The 12774-nt window shown below is 40.4% G+C and overlaps 1 protein-coding gene across 1 annotated transcript in view; it reads right to left on the bottom strand.

The window, feature by feature from the left end:
- Positions 1-12774, bottom strand: part of cntn6 (contactin 6) — a 143337-nt gene that overhangs the window by 49440 nt on the left and 81123 nt on the right. The window contains exons 6-7 of the mRNA XM_055213322.2: positions 8395-8598; positions 1075-1177 (exon numbers count right to left, since the gene is read on the bottom strand). Of these exons, the coding sequence (XP_055069297.2) occupies positions 1075-1177; positions 8395-8598 (307 nt within the window). The remainder of the gene's footprint in view (positions 1-1074; positions 1178-8394; positions 8599-12774) is intronic.

Here is a 12774-nt window from a genome sequence, read left to right as displayed (position 1 = left end):
CAATGACCTATGTTTTCACATGCTTGTTTGAAAAAAAGTAACTGGGTTGATCTTATTCACATTTTATAGGTTGATAAAAGCACTGGGGACCCAAATATAGCACTTAAACATGCAAAAAGCCACATTTTTATGGTATGTCCCCTTTAATATAGAATTTGTAATGGATGTTTCAAATGGCATTTACACATTTGACAGATAATTTTATCCAAAGCAATTTTTGCATTTCAAACCCACGACCTTGCATTTCTAGCACAAGTCATGGTAGACTTTTATATTTCCAAACGGTTTAGGCTGTGATTGATGTTTGAGGACTGGCAATGTCCTAGTTGTCGAAATAACACTGTGTAGAATACAATAACCAAGCCTAACAAAGTGACGCAAGAAGAGCAAGTGCTGGAAAATTACATTGTGTGCTATAATTTAAGGTTGAAACAGCATTGTGAGGCAGCTTTCTATGCTTTTGATATTCAAATAAATTTTCAAACCAACTGAGAGCTTCCTGTATCCCAGCATCCCTAAACAAATCACCTGTGGACCATACCATGCCAGGCCAGGGGTCTCATTTATAAAATTTTGCGTATAGGATCCTTACTAAAAGTCTATGTATGCACAAAAGCCAAAAATGGCATACCCCAAAAAATATTACGACTTACAAAACAAAGCAATGTTCCCTTTATAAGTCACAGATCACTTGCAAGTGTGCGTACATAAATCATCCTCAGATGCCACCCGACAAGCCCATTCTCTCATCAAGTTTGTTTTTTATAGATCACAACCTTGGCGTAGGAACTGGCGTACGCACTTTTCGAGCCCCGTTTTGTGCGTACGCATGGTTTATAAATGCGACCCCAGAACCTTACCCAACCCCTGAATCAGTCTGCAGGTGTTTGTATAAAACTGATGCTCTCTCCATATGTTTCCTAGATTATCTCTAAGATTAAAGGAACCTGTATTTTTCTTAGACATTTCTCTTAAATAAACTGCTGAGATATGTGCCATATGTGGCATTCCCGAGTTAGCCCAAAAAAACCTCTGGAGGCAATGAGTCCATCTGCTTGTAAAGTAGAGACCTACTTTCCTAATGCGAAACACTCCAGTCTAACGGATGATCCTTTGGCAACGTGGAGATTTTTTTCAAACTGGACTTCAATCTTCGGCTCATATTCCCCCATCACAGCTGTAAAATGAGGATAAACAAGTCATTTAGGGTAAGACCAATGCAATTCGATTCAAACTAGTCTATACAGTAAGGTACAGAAATCTGAAGCCACATTAAACATCTAATAAATCGATAAAGTTTGAAGATTAAAACTCATCTAAAAAAAAATCAAATAAATAACAATAAGAATTACATGTAAATAACAATAATACTTTTTAGGTCATGGATGAAATGTACGGAAATGTATGAGATTTTAAAAATATATTAGTAAAAGTAAAAAATTAACATGAACGAAGATTAATAAATGCTGCAGACTTATTGTTCATTGTTAGTTCCAGTGGCGGCTCGTGACTGCTCTTCCGAGGGGCACAAATTCAAAATATGTGTTTGTTGCGTCATATTAACCATGTGCATCACGTGTTTTGTCAAAATAAGTGCATGCTGCACACGCGTCAAAACCAATTATGATAAAAGAGACGCTCACGTTCACAAAATACACGCAAGACATTCCTTTAACAGTAAACTCTGATTACGCATGAGGAGCGTCTCTTTTATCATAAACCCTTTAGACGCGCAGCAGGCACTTATTTTGACAAGACACGTGATGCACATAGGTTCACTCGACGTGGCAAACACATATTTTGAAATTACGAACCACACACATGACGGGCTACATACATGTTGTGACAAACTTCACATTGTGCGCCCTCGAAAAAAAGACGTCACCGGCCGCCACTGGTTAGTTCATGTCATGTAATGCATTATTGTAAAGTGTTACTGTAAATTTTTATTTTCAATTTTCACTCAAATTGTTATAATAATATTTTTAATAATGTTAATATATTTTTTCTTACAAATCCCAAAAAAATAGGGTATAATGTACTATATGTGACCCATCACGGAAACCAGGGACACAAGTCGGCAGCACAAGTTTCGAGAAAATGAGAAACAAAGTTTTTTTTTCAAAATTTGTGATTTTCGTTTTATTGCAGAATCTGTTAGTTGAGATCACGAAGAAGCCTCTCCATGTTTGAGGGGCGTCATTGTCTGTGTATATTTTATATAATATTAAGAAAATTTCAGTTTTTACAACTTTAACCTGTGTTTTACAGTTAACGGAAATGTCCGTAAAATTACCAGATATTGACCCCGCAGAAGATTGCCAGTGCATTTTCTGTTTTTTTATTGTAGTTTAAAATTAATATAAGCTTTTTTCTATGCAGACTTTTGCTCCTCACTATATCACTTACTTTATGTGCACAAGGCACATAAAGTTTTCATGCTGCATGCCAAGTAATGTACATCAAACTTGAGTAAAAAATAAGCTGTAAAAGTACAGAAATATTCTTAAGGGCACAAAATATTCACAGACCCAACTATTCAATATCCACATTAACTCAAAATATTCAAAACCTCTCCGCCCTACTTTATATACCTTTTCCGAGTGAATATTAAACAGACTGTAATGATTGGTGATGTTGAGCCTCTGGGGTCTCTGTATGTGTGTGTGTGTGTGTGTGGGTGTGTATGTGTGTTTGAGGGTGTAGATGCTCTTCAGTGTTTCTTAATGTGCAGACATTTTCTCAACCCTTCTTATCCCTTTCGTACAGACACACACAGTTGGCTGAGCACAGTTTAGAGGCTATGAAGACACAAATGCTATGCCTCTGAGTGCAGCAAAACAAATGCCGTCACGCACAAATCTACTGATTCATTACTGTTAGCCTTTCCTCCTTCTTACTGGGCGTTCACACCAGACGCGTTGCAGCGGCAATCGTGTGAGTTGAAAATTTGAACTTTGGCGGAAAAACGCGGCGCTTGCTCTAGTAGTGATGTGATTACAGAAAGCGAGTGGAGTCGCAGAAGCCCCTCCCATGACGCAAATTTCCGAGTGAATCTCTCACTGTGGGTTCACACCAGATGCAAGTTCAATGATTTGCGCGAGTAGATTACATACAAAGTCAATGCAAAGACGCGATCAAACGCGTCCTCGCGTGGGGCGATGCGAATGACGTGATATGGGCAACTCATTTGCAGTGAAAACATGCGCTATTTACCTCAAACGCGTCTTTGCCCAAGTTTAAAATTTTCAACTAGAGCGAAAAATTTGCATGACACAAAGTTAAATCCTGTGAGTAATCTAGAGCGAGTAACGCGATGCCCTGCGTTTGGTGTGTACGTAGCATAACTGTGGGTTTACACCAAATGCGAGTTCAACGATTTGCTTGAGTAGATTACATACAAAGTCAATGCAAAGACACGATCAGACACATCCTGGCATGGGACGCTGCGAATGACGCGATATGGGTGGCGCGTTTGGGCTTCGCCCAAGTTGAAAATATTCAACTCAAGCGAAAAATTTGCTTGACACAAAGTTAAATTCCCCGAGTAATCTAAAGCGAGTAACGCGATGACCCGCATTTGGTGTGTACGTAGCATAACACGAGTTCAACGATTTGCGCAAGTCGATTACATACAAAGTCAATGCAAAGACACGATCAGATGTGTCCTCGCGTCGGGCGATGCGAATTATGTTATATGAGTAGCGCGTTTGCCACGAAAATGGAAAAATATTCAACTTGAGCAAAAAATTCGCATGACACAAAATTATATCCCGCGAGTAATCTAGAGCGAGTAATGCGATGCCCCGCATTTGGTGTGTACGTAGCATAACTGTGGATTCACACCAAACGCGAGTTCAACGATTTGCGAGAGTAGATTACATACAAAGTCAATGCAAAGACGCAATCAGATGCGTCATCGCATGGGGGGATGCGAATGACGTCATCTGGGTGGCGCGTTTGCCACGACAATTAAAAAATATTCAACTCGAGCGAAAAATTTGCATGACACAAAGTTAAATCCTGCAAGTAATGTAGAGCGAGTAACGCGATGCCCCACGTTTGGTGTGTACGTAGCATAACTATGGGTATACACCAAACGCGATTTCAACGATTTGCGTGAGTAGATCTCATACAAAGTCAAGACACGATCAGACACATCCTGGCATGGGACGATGCAAATGACGCGATATGGGCGGCGCGTTTGCCGCGAAAACACGCGCTATTCGCCTCAATCGCATCTTCGCCCAAGTTAAAAATATTCAACTCAAGTGAAAAATTTGCATGACACAAAGTTAAATTCCCCGAGTAATCTAAAGCGAGTAACGCGATGACCCGCATTTGGTGTGTACGTAGCATAACACGAGTTCAACGATTTGCGCAAGTCAATTACATACAAAGTCAATGCAAAGACACGATCAGATGTGTCCTCGCGTCGGGCGATGCGAATTATGTTATATGAGTAGCACGTTTGCCACGAAAATGGAAAAATATTCAACTTGAGCAAAAAATTTGCATGACACAAAATTATATCCCGCGAGTAATCTAGAGCGAGTAATGCGATGCCCCACATTTGGTGTGTACGTAGCATAACTGTGGATTCACACCAAATGCGAGTTCAACGATTTGCGAGAGTAGATTACATACAAAGTCAATGCAAAGACACGATCAGATGTGTCCTCGCGTCGGGCGATGCGAATTATGTTATATGAGTAGCACGTTTGCCACGAAAATGGAAAAATATTCAACTTGAGCAAAAAATTCGCATGACACAAAATTATATCCCGCGAGTAATCTAGAGCGAGTTATGCGATGCCCCGCATTTGGTGTGTACGTAGCATAATTGTGGATTCACACCAAACGCGAGTTCAACGATTTGCGAGAGTAGATTACATACAAAGTCAATGCAAAGACGCTATCAGATGCGTCCTCGCGTGGGGGGATGCGAATGACGTGATCTGGGTGGCGCGTTTGCCACGACAATTGAAAAATATTCAACTCGAGCGAAAAATTTGCATGACATGAAGTTAAATACTGCAAGTAATCTAGAACGAAAAACGCAATGCCCCGCGTTTGCTGTGTACGTAGCATAACTGTGGGTTTACACCAAAAGCGAGTTCAACGATTTGCGTGAGTAGATCACATACAAAGTCAAGACACGATCAGACACATCCTGGCATGGGACGCTGCGAATGACGCGATATGGGTGGCGCGTTTGCCGCGAAAACACGCGCTATTCGCTTCAAACGCGTCTTCGCCCAAGTTGGAAATATTCAACTAAAGCGAAAAATTTGCATGACACAAAGTTAAATTCCCCGAGTAATCTAAAGCGAGTAACGCGATGACCCGCATTTGGTGTGTACGTAGCATAACGCGAGTTCAACGATTTGCGCAAGTAGATTACATACAAAGTCAATGGAAAGACACGATCAGATGTGTCCTCGCGTCGGGCGATGCAAATTATGTTATATGAGTAGCGCGTTTGCCACGAAAATGGAAAAATATTCAACTTGAGCAAAAAATTCGCATGACACAAAATTATATCCCGCGAGTAATCTAGAGCGAGTAATGCGATGCCCCGCATTTGGTGTGTACGTAGCATAACTGTGGATTCACACCAAACGCGAGTTCAACGATTTGCGAGAGTAGATTACATACAAAGTCAATGCAAAGACGCAATCAGATGCGTCATCGCATGGGGGGATGCGAATGACGTCATCTGGGTGGCGCGTTTGCCACGACAATTAAAAAATATTCAACTCAAGCGAAAAATTTGCATGACACAAAGTAAAATCTTGCAAGTAATCTAGAGCGAGTAACGCGATGCCCCGCGTTTGGTGTGTACGTAGCATAACTGTGGGTTTACACCAAACGCGAGTTCAACGATTTGCGTGAGTAGATCACATACAAAGTCAAGACACGATCAGACACATCCTGGCATGGGACGATGCAAATGACGCGATATGGGCGGCGCGTTTGCCGCGAAAACACGCGCTATTCGCCTCAATCGCATCTTCGCCCAAGTTAAAAATATTCAACTCAAGTGAAAAATTTGCATGACACAAAGTTAAATTCCCCGAGTAATCTAAAGCGAGTAACGCGATGACCCGCATTTGGTGTGTACGTAGCATAACACGAGTTCAACGATTTGCGCAAGTCAATTACATACAAAGTCAATGCAAAGACACGATCAGATGTGTCCTCGCGTCGGGCGATGCGAATTATGTTATATGAGTAGCACGTTTGCCACGAAAATGGAAAAATATTCAACTTGAGCAAAAAATTTGCATGACACAAAATTATATCCCGCGAGTAATCTAGAGCGAGTAATGCGATGCCCCGCATTTGGTGTGTACGTAGCATAACTGTGGATTCACACCAAATGCGAGTTCAACGATTTGCGAGAGTAGATTACATACAAAGTCAATGCAAAGACACGATCAGATGTGTCCTCGCGTCGGGCGATGCGAATTATGTTATATGAGTAGCACGTTTGCCACGAAAATGGAAAAATATTCAACTTGAGCAAAAAATTCGCATGACACAAAATTATATCCCGCGAGTAATCTAGAGCGAGTTATGCGATGCCCCGCATTTGGTGTGTACGTAGCATAATTGTGGATTCACACCAAACGCGAGTTCAACGATTTGCGAGAGTAGATTACATACAAAGTCAATGCAAAGACGCTATCAGATGCGTCCTCGCGTGGGGGGATGCGAATGACGTGATCTGGGTGGCGCGTTTGCCACGACAATTGAAAAATATTCAACTCGAGCGAAAAATTTGCATGACATGAAGTTAAATACTGCAAGTAATCTAGAGCGAGTAACGCGATGCCCCGCGTTTGGTGTGTACGTAGCATAACTGTGGGTTTACACCAAAAGCGAGTTCAACGATTTGCGTGAGTAGATCACATACAAAGTCAAGACACGATCAGACACATCCTGGCATGGGACGCTGCGAATGACGCGATATGGGTGGCGCGTTTGCCGCGAAAACACGCGCTATTCGCTTCAAACGCGTCTTCGCCCAAGTTGGAAATATTCAACTAAAGCGAAAAATTTGCATGACACAAAGTTAAATTCCCCGAGTAATCTAAAGCGAGTAACGCGATGACCCGCATTTGGTGTGTACGTAGCATAACGCGAGTTCAACGATTTGCGCAAGTAGATTACATACAAAGTCAATGGAAAGACACGATCAGATGTGTCCTCGCGTCGGGCGATGCAAATTATGTTATATGAGTAGCGCGTTTGCCACGAAAATGGAAAAATATTCAACTTGAGCAAAAAATTCGCATGACACAAAATTATATCCCGCGAGTAATCTAGAGCGAGTAATGCGATGCCCCGCATTTGGTGTGTACGTAGCATAACTGTGGATTCACACCAAACGCGAGTTCAACGATTTGCGAGAGTAGATTACATACAAAGTCAATGCAAAGACGCAATCAGATGCGTCCTCGCGTGGGGGGATGCGAATGACGTCATCTGGGTGGCGCGTTTGCCACGACAATTAAAAAATATTCAACTCGAGCGAAAAATTTGCATGACACAAAGTTAAATCCTGCAAGTAATCTAGAGCGAGTAACGCGATGCCCCGCATTTGGTGTGTATGTAGCATAACTGTGGGTTTACACCAAACGCGAGTTCAACGATTTGCTTGAGTAGATCACATACAAAGTCAAGACACGATCAGACACATCCTGGCATGGGACGATGCGAATGACGCGATATGGGGGGCGCGTTTGCCGCGAAAACACGCGCTATTCGCCTCAAACGCGTCTTCGCCCAAGTTAAAAATATTCAACTCAAGCGAAAAATTTGCATGACACAAAGTTAATTCCCCGAGTAATCTAAAGCGAGTAACGCGATGACCCGCATTTGGTGTGTACGTAGCATAACACGAGTTCAACGATTTGCGCAAGTAGATTACATACAAAGTCAATGCAAAGACACGATCAGATGTGTCCTCGCGTCGGGCGATGCGAATTATGTTATATGAGTAGCGCGTTTGCCACGAAAATGGAAAAATATTCAACTTGAGCGAAAAATTCGCATGACACAAAATTATATCCCGCGAGTAATCTAGAGCGAGTAATGCGATGCCCTGCATTTGGTGTGTACGTAGCATAACTGTGAATTCACACCAAACGCGAGTTCAAAGATTTGAGCAAGTAGATTACATACAACGTCAATGCAAAGACGCAATCAGATGCGTCCTCGCGTGGGGGGATGCGAATGACGTGATCTGGGTGGCGCGTTTGCCACGACAATTGAAAAATATTCAATTCGAGCGAAAAATTTGCATGACACGAAGTTAAATACTGGAAGTAATCTAGAGCGAGTAAAGCGATGCACCACGTTTAGAGTTTGCCAATAAATGCCCCTCACCGTCTCGACGTAGCACGACTGGAGTTGGAGAGCTGTAGACGGTTGTGTTGGTCATCATGTTCCTCACCACACATGTGTAGTTGCCTACGTCTGATGTCTCCACTTTAGCAATATACAAGTTCCCAGTTCTCTGGGACACGAAGCGTCGGTTGTCCCCGACGACAACGCTGGGGCGCCCATTAAATATCCAAGAGTACCTGATTTCTGAGGAAACAACACGTGTGTCATTAATACACTTTTACATTTCTGTAAAAAAAACACATATTGCTACAATTGTATCATTGTATTTTTACTGCCTACAGCTATTGGAAAGTCTACAGTCAATACAGAGATTTTAATATGAACTCAAACATTTCTCATCACATTCTCTCTTGACCCAATGATGTAAGATATTTGTGTTTCTTTCCTACAGAATTTTAGGCGAACCATGGGAGAACCCTAATGAATAAAACATTTGTCACATCTTTATTAAAGCAACCAAACAGTTCCTTTGAAAATGCACGTAGATCTTGACAATTTATCTTGTTGGAGTATGCCTGGGATGCTTAGAAACACAGCCTAATTCTTTATGAGGCAAAATACGATTTTAATGTTTTATATTAAATTTAACCATTCACGGGGGAAATTCAGATGAATAAGATCTTAGCTTGTTAGAGCTCGGCTGTGGGAAAAGACTTGTATGTAACAAGGTTATAGCAATACAGTTCAGATTTTGACAGGTAGTCGAGCAACTGTTACCGAAAACCAATACTGGTCCATACAGTACAGAAGGCTTTAAAATATGCCCATTTGCTGGCAAGTTGTTTACATCTATATATTTGCTTTCTGCACTCGCTAATATAGTTTGTAACAAATGTAACAAATAGTGTATTAATCTAAGCTAATGAGCGTGTATTTTGCTATATCTTTTATACATTGTTTTATTGATTGCCCGCGCCTTGTCGTGGTTACGTGCCTGAACCGAATTGAACTTCCTGTCTGTATTTATTAATCATCTAGCTTGTGGCTAAACTGCAGATCTCTGAAACAAATACTTTGTCGAAAATAAAATGTTTTGGTTTGCTATCACAACTGTGCTGAGAGGTTTGGCAGCCAGGCAAGAACATTGTATAGATTCATTTTACACAGTAACGTTAGTTCAGTGTAATTGTTTTTTTAACGTTTTTTTTTTTTTTTTGGCCATTTTGCCTTTATTTAACAGTGAGATAGGAGAGTACAGGAAAGTACAGGGAGGAGAGAGGGGTCTGGGATCGGCTAATGACCACGAGACGGGAATCAAACCATATGTCGGAGCGCTGCCCGCTACACTATCGACTTTTCTCGAACGCGTAAGTAAGTAATGGGACGTATTTCCCTTTTTTGTTCAAGACTTCCGGTTCAATAGCCAGCCGGTAGAAAACAGTGTAGTGGGAGCACGCATAAAACATGATTTAAACAGTTAATATTTACTACACCTGCCATGTATGAACCAGGATGAAATTAAGAAGTGAGGATGTGAGGATGAAATTAAGAAGTTGCTTGATATATCATATGAAGATATATTAAATCATTTCGTGTTGTTGATCGGAGGTGACGGGTCTTCATTGCGCAAATATAAAAGCACAAAGACCAGTATCTTTACAATGGGAAAGTCAGTTGAGAGTTTGTACATGGAATTTACCAAGACTTCGTGTTTTTAACCTTTTCAGGGGCTGGTTTAAAATGTCACAACTATCTCTCTGGTGTGAGGATTTTTAAACTGCAATTTTTAATGGACTTGTTTATGGCGACACGTCGAGTTTCACGTGGTCTACATTTACGTCAAGAAACAGGTGGATAAGTCACACTTTTTCATAGTTTAGCGCAGTGCTTCTCAATTATTTTCTGTCATGCCCCCCCTAGGAAAAAGTAAACATTTCGCGCCACCCCCCAACTCTCCGCCGCGACTGTAAATAGTATAATTTGTCTATAAAATGACACATCTGCAAAGCATTGTATCCTTATTAACATTAAAGAAAACACAAAAAAGAAATATCAATCAACTTACAACAAAGAATAACTTTATTAACATTGTTTTTAGTCTGTAACAGAAAAGACTTAAAATGCATCAATTTGCCTGAAAAAAAAATCAATCCTTATTTACAGTATATTTTTTGACCATTTGATACTGAAAAATTAAATTAAATATAATCAATAAATAATAATATAAAATGCAAGCGGCTTATCAGCGTGTTTGGGGTGTAATGTCGGTAAGTGACGGTGCAAAAAATCACTTCCTGAAAAAGTATTTTCCCCGGGGTCTCACGCGCCCCCCCCTGGTGTCGCTTCGAGCCCCCCCTGGGGGTCCCGCCCCACTATTTGAGAAGCACTGGTTTAGCGGGTCCTGGAACTTCTAGTCAGGTGCGACTTATACGTAAAAATGATTTCATATGAACCAAGATAAACCACTACGATCTACAGCCACGAGAGTCCTCTCTATGCTGCTCCTGTATTTATGTAATTCAATGGATTTAGTGATGCAGAATGACTTCGGGACCTTTTTGAACTTGATTTGGCTTGTTATGTTACTTTAGCCTATTCAGCCTCCCAGGTATGTTCAATATGCTATTGTATTCGGTGAATAAATGGTAATATTACGTTAACATGTACGAACACCTATTCAACCTGCTGTTCTGTGCTATTGTTTAGTTGAATAACTTGCCTTTCCAAATTAAATGTTCTTCGGCTTGGATTTTGTGAAATTATTTTCTAAATAAACGCGACGTATAGTCCAGTGTGACTTATATATGTATTTCCTCTTCAAAACGCATTTTTGACTGATGCAACTTATACTCCTTATAATTTACTTGTAATTTATTTCCCTTGTTATCAGAAAAAAACCTGGACTCTGTTGTTATTGATTCTATTGGAAGTCTACCGGAAGTTGCGTTTAGTCCACAAAAGCCGTTTGTTTATGTTGTTGCTGCTGAAACCGCCTATATGCCTGTAGTAATATGTACTGTATTACCTGTAAAGCTGCTTTGTCACAAACATGTTTAACATGCTATAGAAATTAATTTGAATTGAACTGCAATATGCAATAAAATCACACTTTACGTCATACTTGGTTGTACAATAATCCAAAACTCTGATTTAAATTCATTCTTATGGAAGCTGAGCGCTTGGATTTTGTGTGGATTTTCGAGAAAGCTTTAGTAGCAGTCAAGGCTGTGTCAAAAACGGCTTTATCCAAATGAGGAAAGCGAAATGGTGAGCACCTGCCAGTCACTGTGAGCTGAATGAAAGTCTGGTGTGTGGCATTTCCAATTTTGAAGTGAATGAGTCTTTTACATGAACTAACAAAGCCCTATTGTACTATTGTTATATGAATTACCTCCTGAACGTGAAACAATGGGAGACCTTGATGGTTAGCAGCTGGAGATATCAGTTACCATCTACCGATGTACTCTCACCTGCAACCTTTTAAGATTTTCATTGTTACTTAATTTTCGTATTATATATATACACGTTTCTTTTGTTTTAACAGTCTTTAAATTGCATTTCTCTTTGGAACTTTGGAAGTCAATTCTTGTTACTTCGTATTCTTTCCTATAATGTGACTTGAAGACAGAAACACTGCCCAGCAACATCAGCGGTATAAAATAAAGTATTAAAGGATCAAATTAAACGTTTTTTAGAGATCAGAGAGAGGTTGAAATATGGATTGATAAGGGCCGTTTAAGGTTCAAAGCAAATCCCAAAGTCCATCTTTTCCGCAGCAAAGAGAAAAAAATCCCATTTGGCTCCGGGATACGGAAAGGTGAATTAAAACCATCATAAATGGAGTGGTGACAAGGTGAGGGACCCCTCATCATTACTGGGCAGTGTGCTTAAGGCTTGTGGTCTCTCAGGAACAGAGAATTCACAGCCACCATAATCTGAAAGCCTGTGACCGACTATAGCAATGAACAAGACTATTTATGAGTAAAAGGGGTGCTTTTTACAGTACTGTAGATAGTTGCCACAGTGAATTTACAGAGACTGGGTCAAAATTTTATGCGAGGGCCCAATGAGTCACCTATACTGTAGAAGATTAATAGGAACCATAATTATAGGACCCATGGACAAAAGTCCTGCTGATGACAACCATATCTGTAATACAACTTATGTCCATTTTAAAATCATCAATCAAAATGAAACTTTATTTATACATGGTTCTGATCTTATTGCGCAAAATTAATCAGTGGATGATTTCAAAGATAAAACAGTCGGATTTTTTATATGTAATTAAATTTAAGTTAGCCTACTCTGCCTCTGAAATAACTTTCTTTTTCAGGGACATCACCAAGTCCAAGTTCAACCAGCTGGTGTCTGTGCTTTTTTGAGCATTAGTTATCTAACTGACTGTGATTTTTTTTTAGA

Source organism: Misgurnus anguillicaudatus, chromosome 8 (genome assembly GCF_027580225.2).
Source record: "Misgurnus anguillicaudatus chromosome 8, ASM2758022v2, whole genome shotgun sequence".
NCBI lineage: Eukaryota > Metazoa > Chordata > Actinopteri > Cypriniformes > Cobitidae > Misgurnus > Misgurnus anguillicaudatus.
This window is presented reverse-complemented; position numbering and strand designations above follow the sequence as displayed.